The 21860-nt window shown below is 41.6% G+C and overlaps 1 protein-coding gene across 3 annotated transcripts in view; it reads right to left on the bottom strand.

The window, feature by feature from the left end:
- Window positions 1-4848: 4848 nt before the first annotated feature.
- RNF144B (ring finger protein 144B) overlaps window positions 4849-21860 on the bottom strand; it is a 138683-nt gene continuing 121671 nt past the window's right edge. For all 3 annotated transcript variants that reach the window (XM_070456198.1, XM_070456199.1, XM_070456197.1), the window contains 4 exons: window positions 15868-16072; window positions 13687-13831; window positions 9540-9629; window positions 4849-8376 (listed from right to left, as the gene is read on the bottom strand). In XM_070456198.1, the coding sequence (XP_070312299.1) occupies window positions 8236-8376; window positions 9540-9629; window positions 13687-13831; window positions 15868-16072 (581 nt within the window). In that variant the 3' untranslated portion in view covers window positions 4849-8235. The remainder of the gene's footprint in view (window positions 8377-9539; window positions 9630-13686; window positions 13832-15867; window positions 16073-21860) is intronic.

The raw sequence follows: 21860 nt of genomic DNA, 5'->3' as shown, positions 1-21860 counted from the left end.
CCAGAAGCGAGGTTACAGTTAACACCTTGACCATGCCAGGCTTAACTGAAACTTCAGAGCAACACTTCCCCTTCGGGAAGCTAGATATTGCTCTTAACTTTCCCCTGAGTTTCTGGTTTCTTCCAGCTGATGCTATCATACCGGCAAAATGCTTGGGACAGGGAAACAACAGCAAAGAGTTAAATTTCCTATTGAAAATGACAAATGCGTTCCTATTGACCACTTGAAAAATTAAAAGTATGGAAGTCAGAAAGATGCAGCTGAAGAAGATATCAATGAGATCTGAATTATGGGAAGGACTCGATGTGGCTTGAAGACAGAGGGCACCACATGGAAGGTATAAGAAGGAACTGGATTCTGCCAACAACCCGTGAGCTTGGAAGAGAACCCTGAGCCTCAGATGAAAACACTCCTGGGCCAACACCTTGTTCTTGAAGCCCAGTGAAAGCCAGAGCAGAGAACCAACTACATCATGCCAGATTTCTGATATACAGAAACTGAGATTAATGAATGTGTTGCTTTAACCCACGATTTTGAAAATTAAGATAATGCTAAGAGGCCCTGGGCTGGCTCATGCAAAGCGTGGATTCAAATTCTAGTTTTGCCGCCAACCCACTTTATGAGCTTATGCCATATCACCTCGCCCCTGAGTCTCTGCTCCCATCTATAAATCGGAGGAGGGGCATATTAATATTTACTTCCTAGAATAGCATGAAGAGTCAAGGGAAATGTGTTTGAAAATACTTTACCCACCATGAGGCATGTTGTAAATGCAAGCTTTTACCATAAACCACCTCCCCCCCCCCAGAAAAAAGATTCATTGTACAGATGTGGATTCTGCATTTTTCTCTCTGCATCTCCCATTCTAAGAGCACAAAATCAGCTAAATGTTTGTGAACTATTCATGAAAAAGCAACGTGAAGGAATTTTTTTTAATCTAAAAAGACAACATATTTCCTGAGGAAGTCATTCCCCACTAACACACATTCACGTGCTTGAAATGTATTTTGGGGAACCCCTCCCAGTTCTCTTTTCTCCTTTGGAACATGGTGGTGCTAGTGGTAAAGAACGTTGCCTGCCAATGCAGGAGACATAAGAGACGCAGGTTCGATCTCTGGGTTGGGACGATCCCCTGGAGGAAGGCATGGCAACCCACTCCAGTATTCTTGCCTGGAGAATTCCATAGACAGAGAAGCCTGGCAGGCTACAGTCTATGGGGTCGCAGAGTCGATGTGACTGAAGCAACTTAGCAGCAGCATCCCAGTTCTTTTCTCCTTTGGAGTGTCTGGGTGCAAACTCATCACTCAAACTCAGAGCCACGGAACAGACTGTACACTGGCTCCCTCCCTCCCCTTCCTAACAAAGAACACTTAGAAGCACTTTGACATTAGTGATCTCAACCTGTCCTCCGAAACCTGAGCTAAGACGGATGAAATGACACCATGTGATAAGTGGTTGGCCCCACATCACACCACCGGTGAAGAGCAAAGCTACGCTGGAACTGAAGCCACTTTTGACAAGGCAGGTGTCTGCTCCCCCCCCACCCAACCCCAGCCCCACACTGCCAGGGCTGGCGGAGGGCAGAGAGGTCAGACGATGTTGCCTGCGGATTCTATGCCCGGGGCGACACAGATTGATCAGCACTTTCCCAAGTTTGTTCACGTGCCCTTGTGGTGCATAAGTCCTAGGACCAGGCTGGAATTTGGAACGCACCACGTGGGGCAGGGTGTGGATTTCTGGACCTGTTTGCTTTTAGTTAAACAAACTGGCTTGACTTCAAAAAAATTCAGCCAGGGCTGATGAATAATCAAAAGTCTCAAAACTCACCTCGAGAAAATCTTCATGTTCATTTTATTTAAATATGTTGAATAGCATAAATGTCAACCACCCATCCACTCCCCTCAAAAGAAAATATATCCCCTCACATCATGCCAGGTCACTAGAGAACCACAAGATAAAATGGCTAACATTAGACATAATCTGCTTCTCATCAAAAGCCTCAATCCTAGTTTTAATACACATAAAAAAGGAAAATGGACAAAACTGAAAGACAAATTTTATGCAGAAAATGAAATTCAAAGCACTTCTTTATATAGCTCTGAAATTCATTAATTTCTTTAAAGCTCCTCTTCTTGCTTTTGAAACTGCCCATCAACTGATTTACTTAATGCTAGGCTATAAATCCACTTTAGAGTACAAGTTAATAATGTTAATAGGGAAAGATCTGGATCTGACTTAATCACTTTTGAGTCTTGATTGTAAACATTAAAAGGAACTGATGACAATGTACCTTGTATTTGTGGGGAAGAGGTAAACACTTTGGCTTTTGGAATAAGCACATGGACCCAGATATATAATTCTAGTTCCAATATTAGCAAGTCAGATACATGCCATTGCATTCTTTCTCTAAGGAATCACCATTCACCTCCTGTCTCCTGCTCTTCTACTCTCATTGAACCCCAAGTAGTGATGGGTTGATCTCAGGGGGTGGCCTTTTGCCCTAGATATATGCTGTCAGACACACCAGAACACAGACTCTAATAAATCCTCTTTAACAGTAAAATTCCACTGATACAGATAATTGGAAGACAAGGACATGCTCTTGGGACTCACAGACTTCAGAGTAAATGCAAGCTCAGAATTACCAACTGAAGAAGGAATATTAAACAACTTGCAAGGAGTCTGCCATTCTTTTTTCTTTTTTGGTCACACTGCTTACAGGATCTCGGTTCCCCAACCAGGGATCGAACCCAGACTGCAGCAATGAAAGCCCAGGATCCTAACCACTAGGCCAACAGGGAGCTCCTCTGGCATTCTTTTTCTAACTGCCACTTATCAGTAGTATGACCCCTGGCAGGACAGGAACACAAAACCATTCCTTTCTCTATGAAGTAGATCCAATATGTGCTCCATTTATTTCATAATACTGTTCTCAAAAGTTCTTTAGAAAGCATATGCAAAAATATATAAATAAAACATACTGTAATTGCTATTAAATTATTCAAAGAAATTAATTTTTTTCTCATAATGTAGAACTGGATGCTATCTTTAGGGTCTAAAAAACTAGATTATCTAACAAATGAAAATAATTGAATTATAGGAAAACCTTATTATAATTCTCCTCCTAGCTCACTTGATTCATAATTTACATTGCAATGAATTTGCTGGTTAGGGGGTTAATTAAAATCACTGCTGTAAAAAAGGGTTCATTCAATAATTCTTTGGGAATGCAAATTCAAGTTCAGGAAATAATAAGGACATTTTAAAAAGGAAACAATGTTCACATTTTAGGAGACGATTAAGCAAATTAAGAAATCATAACCCAAAAGTGTTTTTAAGTGATCTTATTGATTTCCTCCAAGCTGAATGTTTAGAAAATTAAATTTGAATTATAAGTCAGTTATAAACCTCTGTACTCAGGTATTGTGTGTGTGTGTGTGTGTGTGTGTGTGTGTGCTCAGTCACCCACACACAGTCCAATTCTTTGTGACTCGATGGACTATAGCCCACCAGACTCCTCTTTCCTACTCCAGGGGAATCTTCCCAACACAGGAATTGAACCCATGTCTCTTGCCTCTCCTGCATTGGCAGATGGATCCTTTACCAACTCAGATATTGTATGAGAAGCAAATAACGTTCAATAAAAAGGCATCAACACCAGTATAAGAATGTGAGCTTCCAGTTTTGCAGAGACACAAGTTCCAGTTGTTAACCAACTTCCGGCATTCAACTTCAGGCTAGCTAGTCCTGCCTTGAATACTAATCAAATGGAAATGACCTGAAGTTAACCCTCCACATGTAAATCCTTTCTTTAAAAAATTATAACAAGAAAACACATACTTCTAACAGACTTTTAAAAGTGCACAGAGCCCAGCACAAATTTAACAGAACTAATAGCTCTGATGCCTGGCAGCATTTTTTATCAGGATCATCAAAGACCTAAATTATTTTGGTTATTTTTCTGGACAGTAATCAGTGCCTGTGCATTGGCAGTATGGAATATCACACACACAACAAGGAAGCCTGCAACAGGAATCACAGACATAGAAAACAGACTCATGAACACAGTGAGGGAAGGAGTGAGATGAACTGAGAAAGTATGGAAACGTATACATCACCATATTTAAAACAGATAGCTAGTGGGAATTTGCTGTGTGACACAGGAAGCCCCACCCAGTGTTCTGTGACCTAGAGGAGTAGGATGGGGTAGGATGGAAGGGGGGTTCTGGAAGGAGGGAGGGGACATAGTATACCTGTGGCTGATTTATGGTGATGTATGGCAGAGGCTTCCCTCATAGCTCAGTTGGTAAAGAATCTGCCTCCAATGCAGGAGACCCCAGTTTGATTCCTGGGTCAGGAAGATCCCCTGGAGAAGGGATAGGCTACCCACTGCAGTATTCTTGGGCTTCCCTTGTCTGGCTCAGCTGGTAAAGAATCCACCCACAATGTGGGAGACCTGGGTTCAGTCCCTGGGTTGGGAAGATCCCCTAGAGAAAGAAATGGCTACCCACTCCAGTATTCTGGCCTGGAGAATTCCATGGACACAGTTCATGGGGTCGCAAAGAGTCGGAGACGACTGAGTGACTTTCACTATGGCAGAGGCCAACACAATACTGTAAAGCAATTTTCCTCCAGTAAAATAAAATAATAAAGTCTGCAATGAGTGAAGGCATCACACTTGCTCTTACTTCTTTTGAGAAAAAAGGTAGCAAGAGTTACTTCCACATATGGTATTACAGAAGTTACTTTTTTGAATTCCAAACTTGAGATTTAATAGTGACCCATTTGGCTCCTTCACGATAAAACTGAACGTGTCTAGAGCTACACACCATAACAAAAAATAACACATTTGATTTCCTGCTCCACATTTATTGGGGCCAGAGAGGCCAGGTATTTTCCTTTCACATACTTGGAAAAATATAACACAACAACAATTTCTTAAATACAGAACAAAACTTTCTGGATCATGACTCAACAGAGATGTAATAGCCTATAGATATCCACTGTAACAGTTTTATAAAATGTCATTCATCTAAGGCATTCTGAAACTTTCAAACCACGCATATACACACATCCTATATACATGAAGGTATCCATTTATGAACAGACAGTTTTTTAAAAGCACTGTGTAGGGAAGGCTAAAGTAATACACATTTAGATTCTGTATACTTTTTAAGAGACAATTTGGGGTTCTAAGAAACAGTAATTAACATTCAAACCAACATAGATTTTCAAACCTGAATAGGTAAGATTTCTGTGATGCCGGCTACAAGAAAATTTATACTGTAAATTGTTTGTTTTTTCAAAGGCCTCTTTCAAACTAGTGATTTCAAGTCAGGAGTAAACATTCATGGCATGAACAAATAGGATGCCTAAGGTTCTAAAATTTGCTTCCATATGGTTTTCTTCTTCACCTCCCTGCCTCACCTGGATGCTGAGTTATTCCTTCCAGATGACAATGCAGTGAAGGATTTTTTAAATTTCTTTTTCAAATGGACTACACTACTCCAAACACAAAGAGATTTTTGCCACGACATCTAAATATCATTAAATAGACCCATATTTCTTCCTAGAACAGACAGAGAATCACTAGGAAAGGACAGAGCTGACAAACAGGAAGGAGACAAGGTTCAACCCTTTCTCTGGCCAGTTATACAAAATGAAAGCATCATTCTGTTATCAAAGTTGTCAGCTTTCCCCATTATAAACACAATCTCTAGACTGGCTTGCAGCTTGCCCTCTGATGCAACAGAGATATATTTGGGTTAACCAACCAACCGTTCCTGTTGATTCCGACAGTCTCACACGAGCCAAACCGCTGAGCGATTTAAGGAAGAAGTCACCCATTTTCAGGCACTTTTTAACATTTAAAAACTTAAATCCAGTTATTTTAAATCTATTGGACAAACACTCCCCACTCCCCACAAAAAAGAAGCTAATTCTTTCATAGTATTTCTGTGAGAAGACATACTCCTTCAATTTGCCGAGGAAACAGCATTAATGCTTTCTTCCACCTTTTCTTCAAGTTCCAGAGCTCTGTTTCTGATAGTGTAACACTTCAGGTTATGTGAAATCAGCCCCTGTTTAAAGATTCTTTGTGGATCCAAGCTTGGAGAGTGTATTAATGTGGGGGAGTACATTGCCATGACTGACATTCTTGATACAAAAATTCAGTTTCAGTTGAGTCCCTGTGATCCCCTGAGCAGTTGTTAATGCCCTGTACTATAATGAGGCAGTGTAAGACAAAGAAAAGTATTCAAATCTATGTCCACTTATATTTTTATATTAGTACGAAACACAGTGATAGAAGAAGATACTGATTTTTTTTTTCTGGAGTATTTATAGTTTCAAAGGAAAATAAAGACACTATTGAGAAATCTCTAATGAATGATTAAAAATAGTTTGGGGTAGGTTGCCATTCAAAAGTTTTCCCAGAGTTCTCATCTATGTTCTATACAAACTGTAAATAAAAATGTACACAACCAACAGATGTGTTATACATACATCGGATATCAATATGTACTTGTGAATTAAAGTTCCTTAATATACACATCCCCACTTAGAATACAACCCCTTACATAGGCAAAGCATCATTCTGTAATAACAGGTCAGGGATAGCAGCAATATAATAGTCTAGTTATCCAGTGACCTCAGAAAATATCCTAGGTCCTGATGTGGTACTCCAAGCTTCAGAAAGAGCCGTCCACTAATATTTAATATGGTTCTCATGAAGTACCAGGCTACTTTGCTAATGGCAATTATTGTAAAAGGTACTGTCTTTTCAAAACTCGTTTATTCAAAATCTGACTGATGGTACAACAGGAAAAATAAGCCACCATGAGGTGATACAAAGTGTTAAAGATACAGAAACTATGGACATTTTGTTTCTCAGATATTTGTTGTTGTTGTATCAGTGCCCTGTTCATACAAAAGGTACTCAGATCGAACAGAGGCTGAAAAAGCAAAACTTTGCTGGGAATAGGCCTGCGCTGAACTGTGTTAGAAAATACACAAACAATTTGAATATCAATCTGTGTTTTACAAACTGACATGGCACATCATACTGAGTACTGCTTTAAGAGTTATGAGTCGAAACCTTTGGGTAACTTAATGCACTTGTAACCAAAATTTACATATATAATATGCAAAGAAAATTAAGTTGATTTATAATAAACCATATTAGTCCCAGAAGACAGAATGGGTTTCAAGTAAACACGTTATTTTGTGTGTACTATTAGAGATATCCATTCATGCCCAATGGATTCAAACTTTAGTTAAGCGGCAAGTTACATAGATTCTGGATATATCTATGACTTTAATATTCACTCTTGGTGTGTACTTGTAGGTCTAATTCTATATCTGTTGGGCACATGAACAGAGAGCTCAAGAAAGGTCCCTGATACCTATGATGACGATTCTGAATCTCTGCCACTTTACCCAAACTTCATATCAAACAATCCTGCAGACCACCGCTACTGGATGGAGGCAAAGTTGACCACTCAGGGGAGAGATGCTAAATTAGACCAGACGGTTTCACCTGCTGCAGCCCTCTTCCTGGGAAGGGCCAACTCCCTTGGCATAGCAGTCTCTCTGGCTTAGAGCTGAGATCACAGAGGAGAAACCTATTGTGTTTCTGCCAACTTACTGGTGAAATCAGCACACCCAGTAGCTGGCAGAACTACCATATCAACTCCCAAGATAAGCGGCCCTCTTATAATTCTTATAAGAATAACAATTCTTACAAGAATTTCCCCTTAAACAGTCTTATTCTTCCCCTCCTACAGGAGGTTTTCTTCATGCTTCTTGTGATGGTCAAATCAACCCAGGACAGACTCTGGCTTCTCAGTGAGAGTGTGTGTCGTCATGGTTGGCAGCGCATTTATTATACCGAGTGTGCGTCCAGGCTCCACGGATTTGGCTGGAAGTTGAACAGTCCACTGGGGAAGCCTTTGAATGATAACATGATGATGCGTTAGTTTCTCCTCATCAACCCAGAGCTTCTCAACACACTCCACAGTCTGGACTGCTGAACCCAGGTTCTCTTTACACAGGAACACACGCATGAGCGCTTGGCCTTTATGGATGCCAAAGGTGGGCAGGTGAGTTCAAAGTCTGGACACAGAGGCACTTCCAAAGTTTGGCAGGGAGGAGGAGGTGAGTTCATTAAGTGGGGCTTTATCACTGCAGTCTTGTATAACCCAGACACCTGCGGCACATGGACACGAACTGAGATCTTTAGGTTGTGGATGGGTCGTGCTTTTTCTTCTTGCCCCGGCAGGACTTGCAGACACAACAGATGATGCACGGGGAAGCCAGAAGCAGCAAGGGCGAAGTCACCAAGGCAATGATGCCCAACCCCACGAGAATCCCGACCACCTGGAAATATAGAAGAAACGCCTATTTCAGCACTTCAGTCTTTCTATGTATATACTCCACCATCAGCTATGGACTATTTTTGCTCCCTGCCAAAATTTCATAGATTGAAACTCTAATCCCTAAGAGGAGGACGATGTGTGGAAATGGGAACCTTGGTAAGTAATTAAGACATCAGGGTGGAGTCCTCATGATGGGATTAGCGCCCTTATAAGAAGACACACAAGAGAGCTGGTTTGTCCTCTACTCTCTGCCATGTGAGGACACAGCGAGAAGACTGCCATCTATAAGCCACAAAGAATGTCCTCATCAGAACCCAACAACACTGGCACCTGAATCTCAGACTTTCAGTCGTCAGAACCACGAGAAATAAATTTGTGGTTTGAGTCTTCCATTCTATGGTCATTTGTTAGAGAGGTTTGAACTGAGACACCATCTCAGGCACATGAAGCAGTTACAATTATGAGACCTTCCATCCAGTGCCCAGCAATGGCCTGAACTGGATATAAACCACAGAGACACCAAGGACAAACCAAATGCTAACTCAGGCTCTGGCACAAGCACAGTGGGATCACAAACTGTTGGTGTTGGCTGCCTCTCTACGTGTTTCCTCAACAGTCTCAGAGGAAATGTTAACATCCTCAGAGGGATGTTAATAATGGTTACTAGACTATGAACACCAACTCCCTCAAAAGGAACATGACAAACTCTTAAAAATAAATCAGGACTCCCTTTGAACCTAACACGTAAACACACAACAGTATGTACAGAGGCTTCCAAGCCCCACACAGCTCATGGGATTTTAAGACCTCTGCCTTTCATCGCAAACATGTCTCAAAGGGCTCTAGGGAATTCATTCTATCAGTTTTTAAAGGAGGAACGAGCATTCGCCTTTGCCTTTATTCTGCTGGGGTTTTTTCCATGAGGTATTACAGAAACACCTGAATGAACTTTTGGGCCAACCTGATTCTTATCTGCTGTCACCCTGACCCTCCACTTCTCCTCTAGGAGACTGGGCTCATGGATTAACTTCACACCCATAAGTCCCCCAGAACCTCTAAGGCTGGGATGAGTAAGAAGGGAATAGAGGGGGGAAACTGAGTAGGTGGGCTTTTCAACCCATTCAAAGTCTGGCTTCTCTTATGCTCCTTTTAAGGTCAGGGTACCTGTGTTCGGTTCCACATCACTGAGGCTCTTGAGTGGCCAAGCTTATTTCTACACGGCCCTTTGTCATAATGTCTGAGGAAAATGTCATTCTGAAAAAAACAAAGAGAAAGGTTTTGGTAAACACACAGTTTTTGAATAGAGAGATGGGTACTAACCCTATCAAATCACCTCAGTGGATAAAATTAATGATGGCCTCTAAGAACTCCCGAGTGACAATTCTTAGATGATACTCGGTAGTTTTATAAATCATTGCGTGAAAACAGATTATAGTCTCTGAGACTCTTTATTGATTCTAAAGAAGATTAATGACCTGACTGATTATCTTTGAAAGGTAACTCTAGTAGAAGTGCAGTATGGAATGAAAGGACCTTGAATGAGACAGCGAAAAGGCTCTGTCGTAAACCAGCTTAGATAACATGCCAATGGCTGAGACAGACGAGAGGTAAATAGTCATGCAGAATTATGTAGGTAACTCACAGGATGGGGAAACAGGGAGAAGAAACCCCAGATGAGGGGGAAGCACTGGATAGGAGGCAGTGACTTTGTTGAAGTGATAACATAGGAAGATGATGGCCACAGTTTGGACGTGTTGAACTTGAGGCATGCAAGCAGTACTGTTCAAAAGGCAGCTGATTACACAGATCTGGATTCTGTGGAGAAGACATGGGAAGCAGTGTCCTTGGGCCAAGAATCCACAGAAGTAGACGAGATTACCCAGGGAGAGGCTATTGAACACACATATTTAAGAGCAGGTCAAGGGGAATTCCTGTCTCCCTGACGACTTCAGCTAGAATACTGATCTTCTCCTGCCCTCGCCACTTCTGTTTCTCAGGCATTCAGACTTGAAATGGAATATACAATATTGTTCTCTTGCTCTCTGAGCTTTGAAGGACACCACTGGTTTTCCTGGGTCAACCAGCTCACAGACAGCTGCTCATGGGACTTCTCAGCCTCCATTACCATGTGAACAAATACCTTATGCTAAATCCCAAGAATCAATTTATCTATCTACCCACCTATCTATTCTATTGGTTCTGTCTCTCTGGATAACTTTGACTAATAAAGTGACTATTCTACATGAATTTGGGAGAAAACAAAAGAGTAGACCAAGGAAGAACCTGGAAAGGAAATTGAGCAGTGGCCAGAAATGAAGAAAGGAAATCAGAGGAGATGGTCTCACTGGAACAGAGGTGATCAAGATGTCAAAGGCAATGGAGAATCCAGGCGAGGTGAAGACTAAAGTATCCGTTGGATTTTACCCAAAAGGAATCTCTCAAAGCCTTGAGAGAACACAGTCAGGGTGGTGACCAGGAGGCTATCTGAGTCACTGCAATGACTGGAGTGTCAACAGCTAGAGGTGATTATGCTCTTTTGAGGCTTAGCTTCTAAAGGAAGGAGAGAAACACAATGGCAGCAAGGGAAAGATGCAGGTTTGAGAAAAGTGTTACTTGTTTTTAAATGGGACATAACTGAAGCCGTGGGTAGGTTACAGAGCAGGGAATGGAAGCTGAAGTCATAGAAGAGAGAAGATAGAACCGAAGGGGATAAGTCTCTCAGGATCCCAAAGCAGAGGATGAAGACTATCTCATCCTCTGAAACAGTGGAGATGAGAATCAAGGCGGGAACAAACCCAACTCCCCACAGCAAAACTCAAAATCACTCTTTCTGGTGTCGGTCTCAGGCTTGGCTTGTGGACAACCCCCCTTCCCCTAGACCGACGCTCTAAAACTTCCCTATAAACAAAGACCAACACCATCATCTGACATGGAACACTTGTCTACAGAAGAACATTGTGACCCACAAGCCAATGGTCCCTGGCTAAAAGCCAAGAAAATGAGACCTCAAAACACAATGATCAGAAAAAGATGCTGTGTATCTAGCAATCTTACACCTGTACCATTTCACCTCGCGTACCAGAACAGTACAAGTGACAGAACACTGTGTTCTTTGCAACACCATTACGAAAACACATTTCAGCCAAAGGATGGAGCGATCTGGCACAAATATTTATTCCCCTACGCTCTTGCCTCCTAAAGAGAACCTCATGGGCTCAACCTCCTCATGGATGTGAATCCTATTAATATGCTGGTTAAACCTGAAGGGAGAAAAAGGGATTTGTTTCATTTGTAAAGCATGAGGGGTACACAATCATGAGTCATACCCTCATCCAGAGTATCACTCATGTGGAATTAGGAGAGGTCTCAAATATTAAACATCATTGTAACTCAAACTTTACTGTAATTCAAGGGGTTATAACAAATCACATTTTTTTAATAGAATGAAAACCTGTCTGTCAACCTGAGTCGTGAAGATTCCAGAGTCTAAAAGGTCAAATTTCTCCTCCCCAATGCATATGCCTTCCTGAAACCCTGACATCAAGCTGATTAAGATTCTTACTCACAGACATCAGCCTAAATAACTTATCTTGTTTTCAGTTAAAAACCAGGCATGTGGTGGCCAGCATGCAGGCCATGGTAACCGCACTCACTGAGTATGCACAATACTAAAGACAGACACAAATCGAATTGAAGCAAACAAAGCAATTAAAGAGCTTCCCTTGAGGCTCAGCTGTAAAGAAGCCGCCTGCAATGCGAGAGACCTGGGTTCGATCCCAAGGTTGGGAAGATCCCCTGGAGAAGGGAAAGGCTACCCACTCCAGTATTCTGGCCTGGAGAATTCCATGGACTGTATAGTCCACGGGGCACAAAGAGTCAGACACAACTGAGTGACTTTCACTTTCACAACAAAAAATTTCGAAAAGAATAGCCACCCATCCAACTGTGATGAGGGCTTACACTGATATGAACATATTTTAAAGGTCCAAATTGCCAAAATAGGGAATAACTATAAACAAACTGCCAAAATAGGGAATATCTAAAAGGACTATGTCACTGCAAACTGTAAAACACTAGAATTGAAAACAACAGGATTCTCACCAATTCTCCACATTACCTTTTAACCCTGAGGTTATCATTAGCCTCAGCACTGGACTGAATGGAACTGCACCTGAACTTGAGAAGACAAACCTCATGAACAGTGGGGGGAGAAGAATAATTAGACCAGATCCCTTATGTGGGAAGGGAACCCTGAGAGAGTGGTAACAATCTTGTCACGCTAATGAATGAGATAGTAATTAAGAGACACCACTGATCTGAATGGTTTTTCTCCTTAATTCCAAGAAGGAAAAAAGCAATCTAATTGTGATAGGCAGAATAACTGCTCCCCTAAAGATGTGCTGTGCTGTGCCGAGTTGCTCAGTTCATGTTCTTTGCAACCCCATGGACTGTAGTCCACCAGGCTCTTCTGGCCATGGAGTTTCCCAGGCAAGAACACTGGAGTGGGTTGCCATTTTCTACTCAGGGGATCTCCCCTAAAGACGCCAAAGGCCTATTCCGCAAAACGTGTGAATGTGTTACCTTACATGGCGAAGGGATTTTGCCAGTGTGATTAAAGACCTTGAGACGGGGGCGGAGGTGGGGGGAGGAGGTGGGGAGGTTAGCCCTTGTTATCCAGAAGGGCACAATCTAATTACATGGGTCCTTAAAGGCAGAGACGTTTTCCCAGCTGTTGTCAGAGGGAATGACTCTGGAAGCTAAGACCTTGGAAGAAGGCTCAGAAAGATGTGATGCTGTTGCCTCTAAAGTTGGAAAAAGGGGCCATGGTCAAGGAACGTAGGTAGCCTCTAGAAACTAAAACAGGCAAAGAAATAGATCCTCTTCACGAGTCACCAGGTCCCAAGGACAACTTGATTTTAATCCAGGGAGACCCATGTCAGACAACCAATGGACAGAACTAATGATAACACATCTGTGTTGCTTTAGGCCACAAGTCTGTGGTAACTGGTTACAAGAGCAAAATCAAACTACCACACTAATAGTCCTTTATACAACAGAATGAGACAATGCTCCCAAAGCTGGAAATGTTCCTAAAACAAAAGGTAGGACGACATACTTAAAGTAATCATAGAGAAGTATGTGAAGTAGCAGGTTCAGGATGTCTCATTAAGGAAAAATAAATTTCTTTGGCAGGGGAAAAAAATACAAAACAGGTTCAATATTTTAAAAGGAAAGTCCATCAGATACGGGCTGTTGCATAGATACAGGATAGAGGAGGATACGCGGGGAGACTCTTCTGGGCTGCACTTACGTCCAGGTTCTGAAGGCAGTACCAGCAAAATGTGTGTTTGCAGTTCTTACACATCATCTGAGCACAGCCTTCGTTGCGCTCAATATAAACCCGGCACACGGGGCACTGCTTAATGGGGGCTTCTGCCTCCGTCCCAAAGAGTGTCCTAGAAAAGAAATGAATGAGAAATTATAGGGTAAGGATCAAGAATGCTGAGTGATTTATTTTTTAATTTAAGGACCACAAGAGGTACACCACCAACCAGAGCTATGGGTAAAGTGGGCTGAATATAATTAAACAGCTGAATGATGCTCTTCTAAACTCAACGCTGTGGTCACCCACTGAATTCTCAGGGCTCCTAATAGGTAGGGAGTAAACCTGTTGCTGTCTGTACTTAACTTCTTGTCCCAGGAACAGGGTGGGGGTAAAAACAGGCGCAATGCAAATTATTCCTTGTTCAGATAACTCAAAACAAAGAAGCTTAATTTATTTATCTTTAGCTTTGAGTGAATTACATAATTGTATTTTCCATAGCTGATTGAATCCATTGTTTTGCCAAATTAGTCTTTCATTCTCTGAGCACACGCTGTCTGACTAAAAAGTACAAGAAGTCTGCCACGCAGTGGAAAAACCAGCTCAGGATCCAAAAGGGGCAGAGACCATCTATACAATGATCTGTGCAAATAAACAGATGGGGATGGGAGGGAGTCAATCATCAATACTTTCAAATAAATGTCCAATATCATTGAAAAGACCTGATTCAGATAGACGAACAGGCCAGCAAAGCTTACAGGCTCCAGGGACAGAGAAAATAAGTAGAACTGGTGAAGGGAGGCCTGGGTGAGCCAGGCCTGGATTGCATTTTAGCTACTATTCATCAAAACCACCACTCAGCACATGAAGATATCAAGTTCACAAAGTGTGGTCAAACCTATGATTGGATTCCGTGTTCATAATAACCCTATAAAGCAGTGGGACAGCCACTGTTTTCATTCTTCCCATTTTCTTTTTTTTAATAGAGCAACAGACTTCAATCCCTGGGTTGGGAAGACGCCCTGGAGAAGGGAACGGCTACCCACTCCAGTATTCTGGCCTGGAGAATTCCATGGAGTGTAGAGTCCACGGGGTCTCAAAGAGTCAGACACGACTGAGTGACTTTCACTTTTTCACTTTCACACTCACAGAGGCTGAGTGACTTGCATAAAGTCACAAAGATACCAGTGACAATGTCAGAGCTCTGTCTCTCCTCTGCGATCTTCACATTGCCCTGTGATTCCTGGAGACCTTGCTGGGTGGCAGTGAAAATGTAGCAGGTACTGGCTAAGTGGGCACACGCCTGCCACGTGTGCTAGCTCTTTTCCTTCTCTTGATGTGTTTGGTCTGAGACTCAAGCACAGCATCACATCAAGTAGCATTTCTGTTCCTGGAGAATGGCCCTCCATCCTTGAAGGATGCTGAGTGATGAAGCCAACTGGACAACACTGTTATTTCTGTTCTTGCTGATGCAAAACAGCCGCAGCCTCCAGCAAAGCAAGGGATCAAACACAAAGTTCTCTCACTCTGGGCCCTGCCGCTGCCATAAATACCCTCTGTCCTGCAAGGTACAGAGTGAATTGCTTGTCATCATAGCAAATTCTCAACCTCATTATTGTTTTTTTCCAGAGCATAAAATATCGAAAGATAAGCTCTTTTCTTCTAGTAAGCATGAATTTTAGCAGCATACTACCCTGAAGGGCTGTTGTTTCTATTGTTGTTTCTTTTAATATGACTGGCACACCCCCACGAGCTGACAATTGAGTCAGCTAAGAAAATCATTTCTGCACCTCTTCACAAGCAAGAATGAGGTGTATCAATTGTAGGCAGTCATGGTACCTAAGCAAATGGCTGTGGACAAAAGCTATGACTTCCTACATACAGAGAACAGGGGACCGCAGCCTCCTACCTAAAGAGAAATCAAAACTCATAGAGACTAACTCTAGCTGTACCCGGAAGGTTGTTCGGGGGTAATTAACTAAAATGCCTTTAGACCTGCTGATCTGGTGATTCTTAGTGAATAACGTGCCCATTCTGAGACACTTCTCGGGAAAGCCTTGCAGGTAAAGAACTCACCTAGACGTTTCATCACAATATGACTCTCTCTCCAAGCCACAGATTTCTAAGAACACAGGTGAATGATCCCAAAGGTTCAGTTTCCCTCCTTACCCACGCTCTGTTGGCAGGACGCCAGACTGACTGTCCCTGCAGGAGACTTCTGCATGCCAGGCATCCTTGCAGCATGAGCAGAACTTCAGGTGGCAGGACGGGCACTCCACCAGGACAGGCTGCCCTGGGCCACTTGCTGCGACGGGGCACGCTGTCTGACAGTCTGCGGCGGGGCACCACGTCCTGCAGGGGTCCAGGTGGACTTCTAAAGAGCGAAGAAAGAAAACATGATGGTCTATCTGTCTTCCATTCAAGCCTGAGCTTTCCTTTCTGCCTTCCGTTTATTCTTTTTTATAGGTCAACATTCACAGATGCTCAGCACAAACAAGGGCGATGATTTCTACCAGTGGTCTTCACAGTGGATCCAGTCCCATTCTGTATCACAGGTCATTTAAAAGTGTGATGATAAAGGAGGGAAAGGAAGGGGAAATTAAGACATATTAAAGTGTGGAGGAGGAAATGGCAACCCACTCCAGTATTCCTGCCTGAAAAAAATCCATGGACACAGAAACCTGGCAGGCTACAGTCCATGGGGTCGCCAAAAGTCAGACATGACTGAGTGACTAAGCACCATATTTAAAGTTTAGAGTGGACCCAGACCTGTGCAGTGGATCCAGGTCACCCAGCCCTGCCCTACTTCTTAAAGTAGGTGCTCATGGAATAGGTCATCACTGCCCTTATGAGCGAGAGAAGGAGCCTTCTCGCTAATCAAAACGCACAACTGTTTTGGAATATTTCTAACAGTTCAGCACTCTAACCAGGCAAATATCTCAAGTCTCTTCTTCAATTATTTTGCGTACTCTCTTGGAGAAAAATGAGGACATGAAGAACCAACCAAAGCAAAAGAAAAAAAGTTCATAAAAGATTTTGTCCTTTCAGGCACTGAAAGATAGGTAGTGAGGCTTCTTCTGTTGTTCAGAGAGAAATTAAAGAAGAATCAAATAGCGTAGGGATGAAACAGTGTCTAGTGTGGCTCAGCCAAGAAGTCAGATTAGCTGTCAATTTGAATATTCTGTTGCCCTAGCAGTGTGCTACTGAGGGACAGTTTGTAAAAGACCCACACATTCTAGAAACAGAAGGTAGGGACCTTCACAGGCCATAAAATGATCATCACACACTACATTGGCTAGACCCATGTGGCATGCTAAAAAGAAAGTAAGGTTTGTGGGTGGACAACTGTCTTCCTGTGTGAGTGTTTACAAATCTTGTTCCACCTCCCACTTTCTAGTCAATAACAGAGTCCATATTCTTGTCATATAACATAAACTTTTGGTGGAAAATATCAGGTGGAAAATAATGTAAGAAGCAGAGGAGCCCATTTTTCTCTGAACTAATGTATTTTGCAAATTTTGAACTGGTGAGATTCTAGGTTCAAATCACTTAAGGCTTGTGATTCTTGGAATGTCCAGGTGGAACGCAAACAAATCCAAAGAGTGGTGCAAAAATGAAATGCAGGTATTAAGTAGGAGCTTAACGTTCAAGGTAATAATCTTACAATTTCAGTATGGAGGGAAAAAGACTGAAATCCTCTAGGAAACACTGTCTCCAATAATATTTCCTCCAGAAAACGCAACAGTTGGAACTATGCTTATTACAGGTTTTCATTCAAAAAGAACATCCTTAAACATATCTTCTTATCCAATAATTCTGGAGGGCAGGAGTTAAGAGAATGATGGGTCAGGTGAAATCAGAAAAAAGAACCCTAAGATTAACACATCCTCAGACTCTAAGAGGGATGAACCCCTCTAAGATCCCTAAAATTTTGGGACAGGCTGATTAGAAAGTCAAGGGGACAGTGATACACACATGGGTCCAAAATCTTGACCTTTGATTTCCACACCATTTATATTTTTTTTCCCCAAACTCTCTACTGCTTCACAAACACAAAGCCCAAAGAAATGAAGTCTGATATGTAACTTAGCACTAAGGATTCCCACATTAAATATCTACTTATCATTCTAAATCACAGGTCTTTCAAAAGTTTGATGACAAAGGAGGGAACGGAAAGGAAAATTAAGACATATTATAAAGTTACTGGGCTTCCCTGGTGGCTCAGATGGTAAAGAAGCTGCCTGCATTGCAGGATACCAAGGTTAGATCCCTGGGTTGGGAAGATCCCCTGGAGGAGAAAATGGCTACCCACTCTAGCATTCTTGCCTGGAGAATTCCATGGACAGAGGAGCCTGGTGAGCTACAGTCCATGGGTTACAAAGAGTTGAACACAACTGAACGACTAATGCTTTCACTTTCATAAAGTTTAGAGCATCCCTACTGATCACCTTAAAAGGTTCAACTGGGCAATTTGTCTCCCAAACTCTAATCAACTAAAATTATTTGGCAGATGTTCTGACTTGTTTCTACCAACTTATTATGTCAGGTATCTGGGTGACACGACAGAAGCAGAAACAATAAATAGAGAAGCAATTAAAGATTTTCACAAACTCCTATTAACAAAAGGGCCTCAGTATACAGTGCAGCTACGACACAGTCCAGCACAAAAAACAAGAGAAGGTACTTCCCCGGTGGTCCAGTGGTTAAGACTTCACCTTCCAATGCAAGGGGTGTGGGTTTGATCCCTAACGGGGGAGCTAAGTTCCCACATGCCCTGTGGCCAGAAAAACCCAAACATTAAACAGAAACAGTATTGTAACAAATTCAATAAAAAGACTTTTAAAATGTCCACATCAAAAAAAAAAAACTATCTCTAAAGAAAGAAGCAAGGGAAGAGTCGGAGCCACAGAAAACAGCGATCACTATGACGGTACATAACTGACAATGTTAAGGCCCTATATTGTTCAGCCCCGCACTGAGCTATTTCCAGAGAAAAGACACAACTCTCAAGAGAGACACTTGTCCAGGGCATCTTTGACACTCCTGGAGAAGAGAATCCCACAGTGGGACGGGGATCTGCACACACCAGTCTGGCCAGGTTACACTGAGAAGGTACCGGAGCGCAGCATGGAGCCCGTCCTTCAGACGGTCCTTCAGCCGGGCTCCCACAGAGCAGCAACGATAGATAAAAGTCAGTAGAAGCTAAAAGAGTTGCTTTGCTTTTTTAAAAAAATTATTATAATTCCAATACGAGCTTCATTTTGCTTCACATACCTTGTGATTCAAGTAGGCCCAAGAAGCCAGGCTAGTAGAAAAGAGAAAAACGCTGAAGAAGCATCAGACATTGGCAGCCCTGGCAGCTAACAGGACTTCCCAGAACCCAAGCCAAAAAGGAACAGATTAATGGACAGCAGGTGGTGGCCAAAGCACTGTTACAAGAGCAAACGCCGTCTTCTCCTCCCTCTCTCCTCCACACCAATTATCTGAGGGGAGTCTGAAGGGAAGGAGAGTGCCCAGGGCTAATGCAGGACTTTCTAAAACATTTTTTATTACAACTACTATGAATTCAGTTCTACCTCCTGGCTTTTGGCTCAGGAAACACAGTTTATGTAGATAAACAAAATGCACATTATCCAAAACTTTTAAGGTTCAGTTTCTTCCTCCTTCCAATTTCTATTCCAAAGATAGAAAAAAAAAAAAAAAGGAACTGATGCATATTCAACTAATTTCTTCTGTATCAGCAGTAATGAAAGCTTTCTGTAGCTTTGAGATGAGCCAAAGCTCAGAAATCTAGAAAAGGAGAATAGTGCCTCCAACACGTTAATATGAACATGATTTAAAAGTGATTTAAAAGTAGCAGACTCACAGTAGAGATAGATGAAGTCATAGACGAACTGGAATTTACTTATGAAAATTAGAATTGATTACTGAAGTAAAGCCTCAGGACTATTTGATCTTCAGATTCTGCTTGTTCATGTAAATTACACAAGGCAGGAAATGCTATTTAAAACTATTTTGTACTTGTGTACTCTGACAATTATTAGGACATAAAAACATTCCAAGAAAATAAAACTGCCATGAAACCTAAAGACAACGTCTGAGCCCAGTAATTGTTTTCAGTTTTCAGAAACTAAATTTCAGACCCTTGGATTTCCCACCTAGAACTAGATATGTGAAGCTTGCTTTTTATTTGGTTATATACCCTCTCAGCTGACACGAGTGGTTTTTCTGCCGTCTTCTACTACCGTGAGGCTGTTCCAAAAAAGACATGGTATGAAATTTTATTATTGTGGGAAACAATATGCACTCAAGCTAATTTAATTATGAGCTGAGATAAATCAAACTGTTTTAACTTTTATGACCCACTGCATTTTTAATTATGCCAAAATTAATTTGCTTTCTGCTATCTCAAAGAACAAAGGTCTGCAGATAGTTAAAATGCAATTAAACTAAACTGATTGGAATTAACATCTGCCACAGTAAATATACCCAAACAGAGGTGGCCAACAGCAGAAGAGCTGCTCTCAAGACGGCTGATGAGAACAACAGAATTTCAAACTTGGAAACAACTTTTGAGGTTATCTAGTCTAAAGCTGTTAAGTTAAGACCAACAGAAATTAGAAGTTTGCATAACACATGGTTAGTGAGTATATGGTAGGATCAGGCCTTTTTTACTCCAAGAATGTAATTATTTATATACAAACAAACTCATGCTGTTAAATAGATTTTAATCCCTCCATGACTTTTATCTTTGAAGCAACAACCTCAAATGCTCCATCTCAGCAAGTCATGATCTCCTTGGAGGTGAATTCATGCTTTCAGTAAGAATATACTTGTGTGAAGGAAACTGCTATGATAGGTGGGGTAAGGAATTTGCCTTGATTATCAAGCTTCTATACAATGCTATAGAAACTAGGACAAATAAGGGTGGAAACACACTGAAAAAGATTTGAATTAAGATGAAAACACAGTGATATAATTGTGTATTCAATCCAAGGTATGATCTGGATTCTGGAAGATGCTTTCTTAGTTTAGTTCAGAAAAAACTGGGGACAAGATTTGGAGGTGGCAGTAACAGTAATGAAGAATAACAATAAAGACAGCAATAATATATTGAAAGCACACTGTGACATACACAGTGTTAACTCATGTATTCCCTGCAGCAGCCCTGAGACAATCATTCTATTATTATCTTCATCTTATAGATGTGGAAATGGACAGACAGATAGGACGAGGCAAATACTAATGAACACTGTGCCTCTTATTCCGGTCCCTTTAGAAAGTTCACCCAACCTACTCATAAATATCATTTCTTACAGACACTTCAGCTTTTCAGGGGAGAGCTGAAAACATCTAGAGACTGTTTTACGTTTAAAACTGATCAACAAAAAAGAACGGGAGGGTGAAGCTGAGGAGAAAGGGTTACCATGTGAAAGCATAAGATGGTTTGGGAAGGAAACCCAAGACTTAGTCATACATTTACCATGAAACACCAGGAAATCAGACTTAGAAAGAAAACACACAGAGAGATGATAAGAATGAGCTTGTGATCAGAAACTATGAAAAGGAAGGTGACTAATGAGAGATGGGAGGTGTTAAAAAATAAAACAGAACTGATGATTAAGTCATTCAGTATCACCCAGTCTTCAACCAAAAATGCTAAAAGAAACCAAATAGCTATGCAGGGCGCTCTGGTGAGAAGAGACCTCAATAATTAGAAAAGATGGAGTAGAAACATTTTACCAAGGACAAACACAAGAGTGAGATAAAATTCGAAGAGCCATCTCATAAAGGTTAAGGCTCAAAAATGAAAGGAGGCTTGAGGGAAAAGCTGAGAACAAAAGAACTTTCAAAGAAAGATGGAACCAGAGCTTGAAAGCACATCTAGAGTTGTACCCGGCACATAACAGATGCTCAGTACATAAATAAGCACACATTGAATACATGAGTGAATGCAGTAGGATTAACAGATGATAATAGGAAAATAAATTCCTATTGTATTCACTTTTTTAAGACGGAGAACAACAACGGCACTTAAACCATTTGTATGAGTTTGTAACCACTCTCTGTTGTTGTTCAGTGGCTAAGTTAAGTCACGTCTGACTCTTTGGGACCCCATGGACTGTGTATCCTGCCAGGCTCCTCTGTCCATGGGATTTCCC

This window comes from Odocoileus virginianus, chromosome 27, assembly GCF_023699985.2.
Source record: "Odocoileus virginianus isolate 20LAN1187 ecotype Illinois chromosome 27, Ovbor_1.2, whole genome shotgun sequence".
NCBI lineage: Eukaryota > Metazoa > Chordata > Mammalia > Artiodactyla > Cervidae > Odocoileus > Odocoileus virginianus.
The sequence above is the reverse complement of the archived record's forward strand: the minus strand, read 5'-3'. Positions and strand labels throughout refer to the sequence as shown.